Source organism: Rhincodon typus, chromosome 2, assembly GCF_021869965.1.
Source record: "Rhincodon typus isolate 14 chromosome 2, sRhiTyp1.1, whole genome shotgun sequence".
Taxonomy (NCBI): Eukaryota; Metazoa; Chordata; class Chondrichthyes; order Orectolobiformes; family Rhincodontidae; genus Rhincodon; species Rhincodon typus.
Window position 1 is genome coordinate 66982911 of NC_063333.1, and position 16009 is coordinate 66998919.

Genomic DNA, 16009 nt, shown 5'->3' on the forward strand with positions numbered 1-16009 from the left:
TTGCTCACCCCTAATTACCCTGGGAAAGGTGGTAGTGAGCAGTTTGCTTCTACCATTGTAGTCCTTGAGCTGTAGAAAGCAGATTCCTGGATTTTGATGCAGTGAAAATGAAGGAATGGTGATAGTTCCAAGTCAGGATAATGTGTAACTTGCAGGAGGTGGAGTTCCCAGACATCTGCACCTTGTCCTAGGTGGTCAGCTGTTAGGGATGCCCATATCAGAGTGGTACAAAATGGTCACTAACTGCCCCTGACTAACTCTGCAGCAGAATGTGGCTGACAATAGATAGAGAGCCTTAGAACAATGTTTTCTTAATGTAGTCTCAGCAAGTGGAACAATAGCAAGACTGTTTAATCAAGTTTACTGGCTGGGATGTAATGTACTGCTGCAGTTCCTTACATAGATAAGAATATTTTACACAAAGTAGATGTTTCTCTTGAATTATTAAATCAACCTGTTACAATATTAGGAGTAGGTTTTAGTCAAGATTCTTCTTTAGTCGCTATAGATCCACATATATAGAAAAAAATTACCAAAAGAAAGATTCAGGCAATATAAGTGGCTCCCTTATCATTAAAGTCTGTGAAAATATCAAGATCAGGGTTGAATTACCAGCCTGTCCATTTCTTTAAGATGCTGTACCAGAGAGCCAATCACCGAGGGGTAACCCAGCACCATTGACCAATAGTACGTGGGGGGGGATGTGCTCTGTAAGTTTTAACTGTATACAATCTGAAGTTTTTGTGTGCCTTACTGAGAAGAAAATCTGAAGCTGTAACTAAATTGTACCAAAATAAAGTTGTACCTGAATCTACCACTGGACTCAGACTCTCATTGGAAAAATATGAGACCTAACATCAGCATTGTGGGTTTGGAAAGGTATTGTCAAAAGACTCTTCACGTATTGTTTTTTTTTAAAGTTATAGAAAGGAAAAGAAAAGCCATAAAGTGAACATGGGCCCCTTAGAGAATAAGGCTGAGGAAATAATAATGAGGAGCCAGGAAAAGGCAAAAGAGTTGAATAAATACTTTGCCTCAGTCTTCATAACAGAAGACAGGAGAAAATGAGGAGTGGAAATAAATAGAATAACCATCACTAGAAAGAAGGTGCAAGGGAAACTAGTAGGGCTGAAGACCGATAGGTCCTCTGGACCTGATGAGATACATCCTGGATATTAAAGGATGTAGCTACAGAGATAAGAGAATTAAGTATTACGTGGAAAAGACAGGAAAGTGGAATTGTGGATTTTCAGATCAACTATGACACAATTGAATGGCAGAGCAGACTGAATGGGCTGAACTGGCCTACATCGGCTTCCAAGTCTTATGGTCTTTTGGAGATGGTCATTGCCTGGCAATTGTATGGTATGAATGTTACTTGTCATTTAATCAGCCCAAGACTGGATGTTTCCAGGTCTTGCTGCATTAGAGCACACACTAATTCAGTGTCTGAGATGTCATTAATGGTGGTGAACATGCTGCAATCATCAGAAAACATGCCCAGTTTTAACATTAGAATTGAGGGAAGGTCATTGATGAAGTTTCTGAAAGTGGTTGAGCCTAAGATATTACCCTGAGGAACTACTGCTGTTTTGGGACTGGGATTATCGACCTCCATCAACCGCAACCATTTGGGTATTAGGTATGACTCCAACAAGCAGGGAGAGAATCCCCTCTCAGGAAAATAGTCACATATTCTCCAATCTTTATTCCTGGAACCATTTTGGTAAACCTCTTCTGCACTCCGTCCAAAGCCCAAACTCATACTGGGCATTTACGAAAGCTGTGAATCGTGAGGGTCGTTAGCTTCATGGTTATTTTGAGAGGAAAATCCGAGATGGGGAGGGGTGCATTTTTCACACGTGAAAGAGAAGGGTTTTCATGGTTACAGCTCACAAGCGATGACCACCCGGACCTAATTCAATGTGACAGCGTTCGACATAATCATTCCGTCCGGTGCGGAGTCCGCTCATTTCATTGAATGTCGGATCTGATCCCTGGGACGAGATCGGGCCGCAAGCGGCACTGGGGCCTGGCCCTCCTCGGAGTTGTTAGCGGAGCTGGTCTCGCACTGTCCCTGGGCGCTGCTCCATTTGTGGCCCCGGCTCTGAGGAGGGTCTGTCTCCCCTTCGTCCCTGCCAGCCCGGCCCAAGTGGAGACGGTGCTACAGATGCTGAAAGGCCGCAGGGGAAAGCTGGTGGATATCGGCAGCGGGGACGGCAGGATCGTAAGTGACCGAGGATTAGGGGAGGGGGGGAAGTCAGCGCAAGGCCAGTGGGGGTAGTGGAAAGCAGTGGGGTAAAGAAATGGGAAAAGATGGGGAGGGGGAGAAAAGTAGATGGGAGGTAGGGGCAGGGGAGAGGGGTGATGGTGAGGGAGGGGGGAGGTAAAGGAGGTACGGGAGGGAATAGGGAAGGGGCAGTATGAAAGGAGGAAAGAGAATGTGGGGGAGGAAATGAGGAGGAGGGGATGACGGGAGGGAGAAAGTTTGAAGGAAAGGGAAATGGGTAGGGGAAGGAGGAGTGGGAAGGGGGCAGGAAGATAGAGTGGGTAGGGGTAATAGGAAATGTGAAGGGAGGAATAAGGAATGAGGGTGGGGAAGAAGCGGAGTTGGAGGGAGCAAGATGCCAAAGGGGAGTGGGAGAGTGTGGTACGGGAGTGCTTAGGAGAGAGGGGTAGGTGAAAAGTCAAGGGGAGAGTGACAAAATGTAAGTAAGTAGAAAAGAAGAGAAAGGCGGTGGTGTGGGTGGGAGAAAGCTGGGAGGGGATTGTGGAGTGCAGGGCAGAGAATAGGGATGAAGGTGGCGAAGGATGGGGAGGAGAAGAAGAGACAGAGAGGAGAAAGGGAAGGAAAGGAAAGGAAAGGAGTGAGCAAGAAAGAGAGAGTGGGAAGGAGGGAGTAATAAGAATTTACTCTTGGGGAGAAAAATCAGCAAGAAAGCTATAAATTGGCAAAAAATGGTGTTGGGGCCTTTTCAAGTTTAAAACTCTTCAATTGTGCTGATTTTAGGTTGGGAAGATATTTGTGTATAAAGTTTGGGCTTATTCAGAATTGGTGTCACTTTAGGAAATATGTGTTCTTTTTTATTTTGGAGGGTGGTATTGCTTGTGGTTTATTGTAGGTGTAATTTGGAAGTGACAGTTTTAGAAATCCCAATGATGAATTTCTGGGAAAAGTTACATCCATGAATTTTTTTTAAAAAAAAAGCAAATAAAAAGCATGTACTGCCACAAATAAGGAATTTTGTACCCTTAAAATATTACTCGTGAAATTTAGCTACAACAACCACATCTGTCCCGGGATATGTCCGGCGTTTGATTCTTGTGAAGCGTGATTCCCTGGAGTTCTGCTGAAGAATCCTGAAGGCTGAATTTTTATAGGATTTTCTGTTTTGTTAAGCTTGTGGTGTGGTTATTTGTGACTTTTCTGAAGTCACCAAGTCTGTAGCTTGCTTTCTTATTAGGCATAGCTTCTCTATTCCTTGTTGCTTTAATGTTAGCTGTGTGTTTGCAATAAAGCCTGTCTTGCCATTTAACTCCTTAAATTCTCCTGTGGCATAAGGTAGCTGGTTATGAAGCCGTTAATGTAGCTCATGTAGCTTTGACTGCTTTTTTCCTTTTTTTCCAGGGATGGTTAATTGGCATATTCTTTTCATTTCTTTATACAGTTAGTTCTTGTCCTTTTTTATCTCCAGAAACAGTTTATTCCTGAAAGAGTTATTGCTCATACTTTCACTCCATGAACAGTTAAACTTCTGAAGATTACAGTGTCACAATGTGGTGGAGAGTGATTTATGTGGCAAAGGGTTAAGAAAATAGTTCATTAATGTACAGGAAGATTTTACAAAAAAATGATCAAAGTATGGAAGGTAGAACTAGCATTTATAAAGCACATTCTCAGGATGTTCCAAAGCCCAATCAATAATGGGAAGCTATAGTTACAACACACTGATGTACGTTACTTGAGTTATAATTGTGGACATAGGGATTTATTATATAAAAAAAGTCTGAATGTGACTAAAGTGGTGCTGAATCAACTGTCCTCCATCTCTGCTCCAAGTGAAAGCACAACTTGGTTTTGATTCTTTTTGTTGAACAGATTAATTAATATTATGTTTGCTTGCTAGTACAGAAAAGCATATTGCTAAAATGAGAGACGTGTTACTGAAGCTTTTTGTTTTGCATTCATCCAGATAAATGCAAGAATACAAAATCGCAAACGGTTGCAATAATTATACCACAGGCAGAAAAAGAGTGCTGATTTGTTGGGCAGTTGACATTGATTGGCTTAGGCATTGTTAATGGAGGAAACAACAGAACTATATGCTCCCTAACCCTTTAGGTAATTCAGAACAGGTGGTGCGTGTGTGCGTGTCTGTGTCCTAACAAGTGTAAGTGAGCCACGTTGTGAACCTGACGTGGCTGTTAGTGACGCTGTCAGCACACTTGGGTATGTTCAGGAAGTACTCCCAAATGCAGAATCACATATAATGGTAGATATTTTGTCTGGGTTTTGCAATGCCAATGTAATACCACTGGAATGTAGACAGCATATCGTATCATTTGGCTGGATTTGAGTCAAAGACCATCCTCCTTCAGCTGTTTATAACAGACAATACTCAACCAGCCTGCATTGCAAACCCAAAATAAAGTGTCTACTGTTGTATATGAGTCTGTGATTAGGTAGCACTTGCTTAATTAAGTTAAACAAATGCCCGTGGAACATTGTTACCTAGTGTGTTACTGTGGCATGTCTCAGCCAATTAGAGTTCACATGCCAACCAATTAGCATCTGTTTTCTCATGCAGTATAAATTTTTGTTCCCTTTCAAATCTGGCATTATTGCAACTACCCCAATGAATTCAAGGCAAAGCTTTGGCAGTATGTCGTTTGTTCCAGCAGTACTCAAGTTATCTACTAACAAGTGAATTTTTGATTAGTTGATGCACCCATGCCACAAAAACTTTTGCATTGAATTGTGATCGCCAAGATACTGTTTGAGCTTATGGGTTTTCACTACATTTTGGGATGGATTTGGTAAAAATTGACCTCTTTTTCTTATTCAGAATATTACTATTCTTGAAATATTTTAATACTAATTGAGTGTTAAATGTTTTATTAGGGAAGGACTTTAAATTTTCCAATATTTTGTATATGAAACTTACTGTATTGGTCACTGTAATATGGAACTTGTGGGCAAAACACTTATAGCGACATGGTGATGACCAGCTTCTATTGTTGTCTCGTATAAATTGTATAACTATCTTCGTGGGTTAACCGGCAATCTATTTACTAGGTTTTATGATATGTTCTTTTAACTTTATAGGTAATTGCAGCAGCAAAGCAAGGGTTTCGAGCTGTGGGTTATGAGCTGAATCCTTGGTTGGTTTGGTACTCTAGATACAAAGCATGGCAGGAAGGAGTGCACCACAATACCAGATTTTACATCTCTGACTTATGGAAGGTACAGGAACTCTTGGACAGCAGAGCAATAATGATGTATTACATACTGTTATTTTTCAATGTGGATAATTGTTTTTGTACGATGTTTTTAGGTTGATTTCTCAGAATATAGTAATGTTGTCATATTTGGAGTTCCTCAAATGGTGAGTTTGATTTTAATAATTTAGTTCTTAAATTCTTGTGATATGTACAGACATAGGATACATTTTTGGTAAATTCTTTTCCTGGTCTAGCACCTCACTTGATGAGGTCTACATTAGAGAACCTCATCATTTTATTCAAACTTTCCTGCCAAAGTATCAATGATATTTCTAACATGCAAAACTAGAATGTTTTATGTTTGAAGGTTGACTCTATTGATATCTTACCACAAAAATTTTTTAAAAATTGAGTCAATTGTAAAGGAAATGGCATGCTATTTCAAGCCTTAGATCTTGGGTTTGAATCTAGTGCAGAATGACTGACCAGATTATAGTTGCCTTTTTCTGATGGTGAGTCTCTTCAGTAAAAGAGAAATGGAGCTGCTTCACTTCTGAAGGGTTAGTGGACTCAACATTCACTTTGTTTCTCTCTCCACAGATGCTGTCAGACCTGCTGAGCTTCAACAGCACTTTGTTTTTAATTCAGATCTGCAGTACCTGCAGTATTTTGCTTTTTTAAAAGTGAAAGTTTAATTCTGTTCAAATTATTTTCTATTGGCAGTAAGTCCTTATCACAAATTGGCATTAATTAAACAGTGATTGACTGTGGATTTAAAAAAAATCAATTATGGGAGATGGTGGTGTAGTGGGAATATCACTTGATTAGGAATCCAGAACCCCACATTAATATTTGGGGAAATGGCTTTGACTCCTACAATGGCAGATGTTTAAAATTTTAATTCAACTAAAACCTGGAATAAGGAAAAAGCTAGCCCAATGACAAACATTGTTGATTTGTCACAAAAACTGACCTGGTTCATTACTACTCTTTTAGGGAAGGAAATCTGCCATCCTTACCTGGTCTGGCCTACATCTGACTCCAGACCTATGGAAATGTGGTTGATTCTTAACTGCCGTGTGGGTAATTAGGGATGAGAAACAAATGCTAGACTATTCTAGTGAAACACACATCCCATGAATACACAAAAATAATAGCAGTAGCTCTCCTGAATCCTGTGGTGATGACATGAAGAACTTAAATTATACCTTTTGTGAAATAACTTTTTGAATAGTGGTCATAATCATGTGATATTGTACTAGATTTTAGGTTTCTCAAGAAACCATGAAGTTATTGGAAGAAAAAGTTGCTAAATTATCTTTTTTTTTGCAAAAAAAATTAAGATTACTTTAATGCCTACACAATCTGCAACCAAGGGGGTTGTACCATGTTTTAGTCACTTCTCCTGAATGCAGCAATTTGCAGTTGGCATGGCTTGCTTACTGTTTTATTTATTTTCTTTTTCCTATCAGCCTGATGATGGTATGATTGATGCTAGGAGCCCATATATATATGTGGTTTTGAAAAAAATGATTTTTCCATTTTTGATTAATGTGCTTCCAGTTTTGGTTTATCTAAATGCTAATAAATTTCTATTATCTCTTGCTTCCAAGGTTGATTGCATCATATGAGAATGCAGCCACCATCTCGTTCTGACTGGGTTTACGGGGCTAATTTTGTTTAAAGTGGTAGAGAAGAGCCATGTAGGTAGTCTAATGAGAAGAAAGTCTTGTCTTAAACAAGACATAGTTTATTGTGTATTTGCAATTGGGTTCATTGTCTTTGTACATTAATAAGATAGATATTTTTACTATGGAGAGGCCTATAATAATTGGTCTGTCCTTTTAAAGATTCTAAAATGTTTAAACTTTCCCCACCTAAGTCGTTGTGACACAATCAGATTAGGTGAAGCTTAATGCATTCCCTTATCGGTATTTTCTAACCAGACTGTTCAGACATTTTATTATATAATGTGGGGCTTGAACCTGATCCTTCTGGCTCTGAGATAGGTGGTAATACTCCATTCATTCCCTTATAAAACATGTCGGAGACCTGTTTAAATTTAGTTTGGCTTCTACTTCCCATAGCTCGACCCCTCAACCCCTAGCCATTTTTCAATGGCATAACGAGACCAGAAGTGTGTGAGGAGATAAAGTGAAAAGAAGGAATCACATGTTTTGAGTCAACCTCAAACATGAACTCCTGATCTTAGACCAGTCAGCATCAGATGACTGTTTTTAATTCACTTCACGGGATGTGGGTGTCACTGGCTAGGCCAGCATTTATTGCCCAGAGGGCAGTTTAGAATCAACCACATTGCTGTGGGTCTGGAGTCACATGTAGGACAGACCAGGTAAGGATGGCAGTTTCCTTCCCTAAAGGACATTAGTGAACCAGATGGGTTTTTCCCCAACAATCAACAATGGATTCACAGTCATCAGTAGATTCTTAATTCCAGATATTTATTGAATTCAAATTCCACCATCTGCTGTGGTGGGATTCGAACCCAGGTCCCCAGAATGTTGTCTGGGTCTCTGGATTAACAGTCCAGTGATAATACCACTAGGCCATCACCACCTCTTAAATAGAGGGGTTAATAGAGACAGTGCTGAAAGAAGTTGGTTTTGTTATTAATTAAGAAATTGGAATTCAAAATATAATTGTCTATCTAAAAGTGTGTTTTAGTAAAAGACTGTCTCTGTATTAGATGCAAAATTTTGTTTTGAAGTACAATTGAATATTTTTCTTTAATTTAGGAACAGCATTAGCAGGGAATTTTCTGATTGCATTTTCCAATGTTCCAGATGACGTCCTTGGAGGAGAAACTTCAGAGGGAGCTGAGGAGCAATGCTAGAGTTGTAGCCTGTCGTTTTCCATTTCCCAGCTGGATGGCTGTTTGTGAATCTGGAAAGGGAATTGATACAGCATGGTTGTATGATGCAAAGTCATTTAAAACCCCGTCAAAAGAAATCGTAAAAACAATCGAACGGACAAAGCAGGCATAATCTTCATTTACTGCAGAGTGACTACAGAATTGTCTTCAAGAATTAAATAATGGAACATTTTTAGATGTGATCTAATCAGTTTGGGGTTGCAGCATGGGTTTTAAGCCAATGGCTTGTTTTCCCCAACAGTTGAGTATGCAAATACTGAACTTCTGTGTTTTTTTTAAAAAAAATCTGATTCTGTACTTTATCAGATTCAGATTGTAAAAATACAATTTTAAGTGAACTGTGTATAGGTGTGATATTTAAAACAATACCAGAAATGTTACTAATGAAACCTTTAATTGTGTCTGATTTGTTGACATATTAAAATACTCTGTCAGCATCACCAGCTTTTCCCTGGGATGTAGAGTGTTGCATTTAACCATACAAATGAGGAAGACCTAACTTCTTTCTATTTTTGAGATGTTCACTGTTAGTTGGTGTAGCAATGTAGGAACAACATGTCCAGCTTTTGATCCTTGTCCAACGGTCTGTTGGTTGTAATTAACTTTGGTAAAATTGCCATAGACCTAATGGACCATAGGGCTGCTCTCTCTCGAGAAATGATTGGTGGTGATTTAATTTTTGAGGATCACCATACCTTGGGCATGGGGAGAAGCTGAAAGGAGAATCCTTCATGGTAACCTCAGCTGGTGCAAGAATTGAATGCATGCTATTGGTACCTCCTGGCATCACAAATCAGCCAAACAATTGAGCTAACTGACCTGGTCTTTTGGTGCATGGTGAGGAAATAATTGGATGTGTTATTGGTATTTAGTTTACACCAGCCTATCCTCCTTCAATTATACTCTACTTGCCAATAGGAGCTGGTGAGGTGGTAAGTGAGGACCAAGGGGTACCCTATCCTGTGGGAGGGATGAGAAGGGGAGAGGGCTGAAGTAACGGAGATGCCTCTGACATGGCTGAGGGCCTTTGTAAATCTTGGTTGTGGAATAAGGTGGACATTTCAGAGGCCCCTTGTAGAATCTGGCATTATCGGAGCAGACACAAGGGAGACAGAGCAAGTGAGAGAATAGAAGAGTTTTTACAGGAAGTGGGGTGTGAGGATTTTTTCATCAAGGTAACTGAGAGTCAGTGGGTTTGTAGTGGATATTGGTAAAGCATCAAAAGAATCATGATTGTCAATCAATAGGCAATGCATAATGACATCAGTGGTGTTTTTGAAGCTCAATGCTTCAGCAAACTTGTCTGCATAAATGTTCAGCAGAACATTCTACTAGCAGCAATTAAAAGGATACTCGGCTGATTTCAGGTTCGCTGCTGATTGCAGCTGTAGCCAGTCAGAACCAATTGTAGAAGTTGGAGATAGTAAGAACTGCCGATGCTGGAGAATCTGAGATAACAAGGTGTAGAGCTGGATGAACACAACAGGCCGAGCAGGAAAGCTGACGTTTTGTGTCTGGACCCTTCTTCAGAAAAATAAAGTTGCTTGCTTACCCCACCAGAGGGTGCTCTAACCTGGTTAATTTTGATTTTAAACCAAGTAAAAGAATTTGTTGAGGCACACTGGCAGTTTGTCCCTTTCTATAGGGCAGAAGGTTCCATCTGCCCCAGAGGTATGTCAAAATATTTGTACAGGTTGATTACTGGTACAGAAGTGTTTGGTAGCTTCCAGCATAGGTTCCCAAGATCAGCTCTATCAATCCTACTCATGGGCAGAGAGTAAAATTTTTCTGATTGGTTGACTATGATTGAATTTTCTTGAGGAGTTTGGGGGATTTAAGGTGCAAGTTCACTTACCTTCCCCTATGTATTTTGAGCACTGGTTTACATGACTTGATTAACTCAGGCTGTCTTCCCAGAAATCTGGCACCTGCTACAGCCACCCAGAACATGGTCACGTCACCCTCATATCCATAAAGGCTCATTGCGAGAGGTTGTGTCTACTTGCAAAATTGTCCAGCTTACCATTCACCATTGCAAGAAGGAGGTCACTGAGACTCTCTGCTTGGAGACAACTGAAGATTTTAATTCTTTCTTGTCAGAGCTGCAGTAGCCTCCTGCTACTAAAACAGATTGCAAATTTGGCTAAACAGCAAGGGATACTGGATGCGTTGGCCAAGTGAAACTCTGAAATTACAAAACCCACACACTAGGCACAGTGCAAACACAGCAGCCAGGTGCTAATGACGTTATACTAATATAAAAGGCAACAGTTATCCTGGAGAGTCATACCCCCAACAATGTATCCGCTGAACAAAAGAAGGACCAGACAGAAAGATACTGGGTTCTGCTACACAAAGAGACGAGCTCCCCAAATGATTGGCCAGAACTATTAAAAAATTCCAGAAAACCATCAAAAAGACATAAAAACCGGTATTACCTGCAGGCCTTCTGAGGAGACCAGCATAGCCAAAGACGGAGACCAGCTTACCGTTGGGAGAGCGAAAGGAAGAACAAAAGCAGCTTTGCAGTCCCACAGAGAGAGTGTGACTGCACAAATCTACAAGAGACATGGGACATATTGTAAACTTAAGGGCCTGAATAGGATTGGAGATAGCTTTAACTACAAAAGAATACTATTGTAACTTCTTCCCTAATAAAGTTGGGACTGTTTTGCATTGGTACTGCCTTGTGTTCATAGTGATTTGACTGCTTTGGTACTGGGGGATACCTGGGCAAATTCATTCACAACATTCTGGTTGGAGCTGTCTAACTTGTTTTAGGGAGGGATGAGACAACACAACAAAACAGTCACAGGACTTCAATTGGACTGTAGGTTTCTTCCCTGCTGCAGGGTGCAATTGATTGCAATCATGTTGCTTTACGGACACTGAATGTCAACTCTGAATTGCACCACACCTAAAAGGGTTTCCCCAGCAATGTCGGAGATAGTAAGAACTGCTGATGCTGGAGTCAGAGACAACACAGTGTGGAGCTGGAGGAGCACAGTGGGTCAGGCAGCATTAGAGAAGCAGGAAAGGTGGCGTTTCATTTCCGAAGAAGGGTTCCGACTCGAAACATTAACTTTCCTGCTCCTCTGATGCTGCCTGGCCCTCTGCGCTCCTCCAGCTTCATACTGTGTTATCCCCAGCAATGTCACCTCAAAGCCGCTTGGTCCTATGGTTGTGCAGCTGCTGGGAATGTCTGCTCACATTGAGTGGCTTCTGTTTCTGGAAGCAGCTAGTAAATATGGTCCTTGGAGGTCAGCAAAACAAATTACAGAAAACTTTAACATCAGCTGGTGTGTAAATGATTATAACAGCTTCTGTAAATACGTAAAAAAAAAATGATTAGTGAAGGCAATTGTAGGGTCCTTTTAGTCTAAAGCAGGAGAATGATTCACCTGAGGGAATGGAAAAGTACATAGAACATAAACATAGAACAGTACAGCACCGCACAGGCCCTTCAGCCCACGATGTTGTGCCGAACTATTATCCTACTAAGATCAAACTACCCTGCATATCCTACATTTTACTATCCTCCATGTGCCTATCCAAGAGTCGCTTAAAAGTCTCTAAAGAATTTGACTCCACTACCACTGCCGGCAGCGTGTTCCACACGCCCACCACTCTCTGTGTAAAGAACCTACCTCTGACATCTCCTCTATACCTTCCTCCAATCACCTTAAAATTATGCTCCCTCGTAATAGTCATTTCCACCCTGGGAAAAAGTCTCTGACTATCCACTCTATATATGCCTCTCGTCATCTTGTAAACCTCTATCAAGTCACCTCTCATTCTTCTTCGCTCCAATGAAAAAAGCCCTAGCTCCCTCAACCTTTCCTCATAAAATCTACCCTCCAGTCCAGGCAGCATCCTGGTAAATCTCCTCTGCACCCTCTCTAAAGCTTCCACATCTTTCCACATCTTTCCTATAATGAGGTCACCAGAACTGAACACAATATTTCAAGTGTGGTCTAACCAGAGTTTTATAGAGATGCAGCATAACCTCACAGATCTTAAACTCAATTCCCCTGCCAATGGAAGCCAACACGCCATTCTTTACAACCCTATCAACTTGGGTAGCAACTTTGAGGGATCTATGGACGTGGACCCCGAGATCCCTCTGTTCCTCCACACTGCTGAGAATCCTGCCATTAACCCTGTATTCTCCATTCAAATTCAACCTTCCAAAATGAATCACTTCACTCTTTTCTGGGTTGAATTCCATCTGCCACTTCTTTGCCCAGCTCTGCATCCTGTCAATGTCCCGTTGCAGCCTACAACAGCCCTCCACACTGTCCACAACTCCTCCAACCTTCGTGTCATCAGCAAACTTACTAACCCATCCTTCCACTTCCTCATCCAAGTCATTTATAAAGATCACAAACAGCAGAGGTCCCAGAACAGATCCCTGCAGAACACTATTGGTCACTGAGCTCCAGGCTCCATACTTTCCATCTACTACCACCCTCTGTCTTCTGTTGGACAGCCAGTTTTGTATCCAGACAGCCAAATTTCCCTGAATCTCATGCCTCCTTACTTTCTGAATGAGCCTACCATGTGGAATCTTATTGAATGCCTTGCTAAAATCCATATACACCGCATCCACTGCTCTAACTTCATCGATGTGTTTTGTCACATTCCCAAAGAATTCAATAAGGCTTGTGAGGCATGACCTGCCCCTCACAATGCCATGCTGACTATTTCTAATCAAACTGTGCTTTACCAAATAATCATAAACACTATCTCTCAGAATCCTCTCCAATAATTACACAACTAGAAGATAGTAAGAACTGCAGATGCTGGAGTCAGAGATAACAGTGTGGAGCTGGAGGAACACAGCAGGCCAGGCAGCATCAAAGGAGCAGGAAAGTTGACGTTTCGGGTCGGGTCCTGACCTGAAACATCAACTTTCCTGCTCCTCTGATGCTTTCTAATTACACAACCACTTCTGTCTTTGCAGAAAACTGCACAAATAATTTCCAAGAAATGCTAGGTCAGCAAGGGCCTTTTAGGAAGGAAGAATTCAAGTAAACTAGTATCAGTTTAAAAAAAGGTGCTGGAGAAAGTAATGGGACTGAAAGCTAATAAATCCCCAGGGTATGATGGTTTACATAAGAAATAGGAACAGGAATAGGCTGTTTGGCTCATCAAACCTGTCCTGCCGTTCACTAGGGTCATGGCTGATCCGACATTTCTCAAATTCACCTTCCTTCCCATTTCCCCATAACCCTTGATTTCCCCACTGATCAAGAATCTATCTATCTCAACCTTAAATATACACAAGAACTCTCTTCCGCAGCTCTCTGTGCGAAGGAGTTCCAAAGACTCACAACCCTCTGAGAGGAGAAACTCTTCCTCATCTGTCTTAAATTAGCACCAGTTTGTTCTGAGTCGCTGATGAGTTAATGGTGGGGGTATGGTGCATTGAATGGCTAGAGACATCGATGCTATTTTAGGGAGGAGACAGCCTTTGAAGATGCATTCATTTAGCTTGACTATCCACGTGCGATCACTGAAATTCTTACAGCATTGCTTTTCAAACTCTGGATCCAATGCCTGAAGTCAATAACCTCCACGGTCACATACTCCCATTCACTCGATGCCTTCCTATCTCCAACATAATCTCTTTTATTCCTGTTAACCTCTAGCATTATGATTATAAGCAGTGTCAAGGGACCTCTTGCTTCCCTGGTATAATATTTGTGCAGCTCCAATTACAGCTAGTGCCAAGACAAGGAGTCAGCCACAGCTCCCTTCTACTGAATGCAAGTCTCCTATTGGAGGAGCAGCCTGTCTGAACTGCGTGCTTTGAGCATACTCTACTCAACCCAGTGCTGAGTACATTGGCAGCCAGCAGTGAGTACTCTCTATGAATCAACAATTTATATTCATATAGTGCATTTAACATAATGAAACAACTATGGAGCTTTACAGGGCCATAATAAATCTGAATATGACACTGAGCTATGTAAGAAGATAGGAGGAGGAGGAGGAAGGGGAGGAGTCCAGGGACCCAAACTGTTGCTTGGGGGTTCAAATCCCTCTACAGCAAATTAAATTTGATTTAAACCGATAAGCCTAGAATTAAAAGCCAGTCTAATAGTCAGCTACAGAGTTTGAGTAAAGGAATGAAACTTGTTGGAGCATGTATCATTCACCAGGGCACTAGAAACAACATCAGCACACAGCCTTGTCAGTACTGTAAAGTCCTCCTTACTAACATTTAGGGCCCTGTGACAGAATAGAGGGAGCTGTCTCACTGACAAATCAAGCAACAGCCTGACATAGCCATTCTCATTGGATCATATATTGTTAGCAATATCACGGACACCTCTATCACCATCTCTGCGTACATCCCACTCCACTAGAGCTGGCAACACAGTGGCATACTGTTGAGATGGAGTTGCCCTGGAGTCTTCAATGTTGACTACAGAGCCAATGAAGTCTCATGGCATTGGGTCACATGAGCAAGGTAACCTCCTGCTGTTTACCACTTACCAACCCTCCTCAGCTGATGTGCATTTCTCCTCCATGTTGAACACCATGTGGGGGATGCACCAAGGGTGGCAAAGATTCAGAACATACCCTGGATAGGGGACTTCAGAGTCTATCTCCAAGGAAGGCTCAGAGTCAAGACCAGGGTCAGAAATCACAGGCCCTGGTGCAGCTCCTGGGCTGAGACATGAAATTAAAGAAAAGTTATTGGATTCCAAACGTTAACTCTGTAGCTCTCCACAGATGCTGCCAGACCTGCTGAGTTTCTTCAGAACTTTGCGTTTATTTCAGATCTCCAACATCTGCAGATGTATCTGAGACAATGTTCCCTCCAAGCCGTGCGACTGTACAGCTGCTGGGAGGATGTGTGCACACTGGTCGGCTTCCCCTTTGAGAAACCACTGCCAGGCACAGATCTCAGATGTCCACGCAGCAGAAAAAAGTAACGAGGGGATCTTTGACGTTAGATCATCTTGTTGGCCAACCTTGGTTTTCCCTGAACTTGTATTTATCGCACAAGTGCCATGTGCCAGAAACCAGGTGGCATTAACATTTCCTGCAACTCAAAATAAAAAAAAGCTTTATGTTCGACGAAATAAATATTGTGACCGGTGTCTGGGTGACATTTTGAGCACTTGGAACCCTTGTCCTTCACCTGGAATCTTGGTATAATACAGCAGAGACTGAGGGCACTACCATCCCTCAGTTAAGTTCAAGCAGTGACTAATTTATTAGTCAGATATATAAAAAAAATCGCAGCCTCGATCCCCTCTCAGTACTCAAGTATCCTGATCTCAATCAGGGCAGTGATAAGGATGCTGCATTAGCATCAATGCCACTAGCTTACGGAGGGGAAAAAAATGGGCCATGAAGTCATATTTGCTTGTTATTCAATAAAGACCGATGAAAGCACCCTTGTGAAACACGTATAATGATTTAGGACAGAACTGATGATCCAAGTTTAATATTGCTGTTGCTGACTGAGGATGGGTTGTTTGTGTTTGTAGATAAAACAGCAGATTCAAACTCCTTCAGGAATTTATGTCAACAGTCTTTATTGCCACTTGCAGGTAGGAGGATTAGAATGTGCTGATTTAATTACAAACTGATACAAGCAGACTATTACAACACAACAAGGTATAGAGCTGGATGAACACAGCAGGCCAGGCAGCATCA

General features: G+C 41.5%; 1 protein-coding gene across 3 annotated transcripts; it reads left to right on the forward strand.

The window, feature by feature from the left end:
• Positions 1-1645: 1645 nt before the first annotated feature.
• Positions 1646-11017, forward strand: atpsckmt (ATP synthase c subunit lysine N-methyltransferase). Of its 3 annotated transcripts, XR_007264566.1 has the most exons (5): positions 1750-2227; positions 5327-5464; positions 5556-5606; positions 8247-8575; positions 10253-11017. XR_007264566.1 is itself a non-coding variant. In XM_020535623.2 (4 exons), exons 1-4 carry the CDS (start codon positions 1982-1984, stop codon positions 8445-8447), a joined length of 636 nt encoding a protein of 211 aa, XP_020391212.1. In that variant the 5' UTR covers positions 1646-1981; the 3' UTR covers positions 8448-11017. The 3 variants fall into 3 exon arrangements, 2 of the variants coding, with proteins under 2 accessions (XP_020391212.1, XP_048466806.1); XM_020535623.2 differs by having other exon boundaries at positions 1646-2227; positions 8247-11017; XM_048610849.1 differs by lacking the exon at positions 5556-5606 and having other exon boundaries at positions 1749-2227; positions 8247-11017.
• Positions 11018-16009: the final 4992 nt, after the last annotated feature.

What these genes read in the sequence shown, in the direction of transcription:
- atpsckmt (XM_020535623.2), top strand. Translation starts at nt 1,982, where the DNA reads ATGTCGGATCTGATCCCTGGGACGAGATCGGGCCGCAAGCGGCACTGG. An exon ending in ACATCTCTGACTTATGGAAG is followed by an intron (nt 5,465 to 5,555) that starts GTACAGGAACTC and finishes CGATGTTTTTAG; the next exon opens with GTTGATTTCTCAGAATATAG. An exon ending in TATTTGGAGTTCCTCAAATG is followed by an intron (nt 5,607 to 8,246) that starts GTGAGTTTGATT and finishes CCAATGTTCCAG; the next exon opens with ATGACGTCCTTGGAGGAGAA.